General features: G+C 80.0%; 1 protein-coding gene across 1 annotated transcript in view; it reads left to right on the forward strand.

The window, feature by feature from the left end:
• The first annotated feature begins 1 nt into the window (after position 1).
• The window catches only part of GARNL3 (GTPase activating Rap/RanGAP domain-like 3), a 45,996-nt gene continuing 45,782 nt past the window's right edge, over positions 2 to 215 (forward strand). The window contains exon 1 of the mRNA XM_010566896.1: positions 2 to 166. Coding sequence (XP_010565198.1) covers positions 111 to 166 — 56 coding nt within the window. The 5' untranslated portion in view covers positions 2 to 110. The remainder of the gene's footprint in view (positions 167 to 215) is intronic.

A 215-nucleotide genomic window follows, 5' to 3' on the forward strand; every position in this document is an offset into this window, starting at 1 on the left:
CGTGCGCCGGGGTAGCGGGATGTGTGCGCGGAGCTCCCGTCGCCTCTCCCGCGCGGGACGGAGCCGCGGGAGCGACGCCGGAGGGGTGAGGCCTCCGGCTGGCCGCCCGCATGGAGCTGAGCAGCGCAGAGGCAGCCTCCACCCGCTTCCTCGGCCTCACTCAGCGGTACCGGCGCCGGGGAGGCGGGGGCCGAGCCCGGGGGGGGCGCGGCGCG

The sequence above is a fragment of the Haliaeetus leucocephalus genome, unplaced genomic scaffold (assembly GCF_000737465.1).
Source record: "Haliaeetus leucocephalus isolate CR32 unplaced genomic scaffold, Haliaeetus_leucocephalus-4.0 Scaffold219, whole genome shotgun sequence".
In the NCBI taxonomy this organism is placed as follows: Eukaryota; Metazoa; Chordata; class Aves; order Accipitriformes; family Accipitridae; genus Haliaeetus; species Haliaeetus leucocephalus.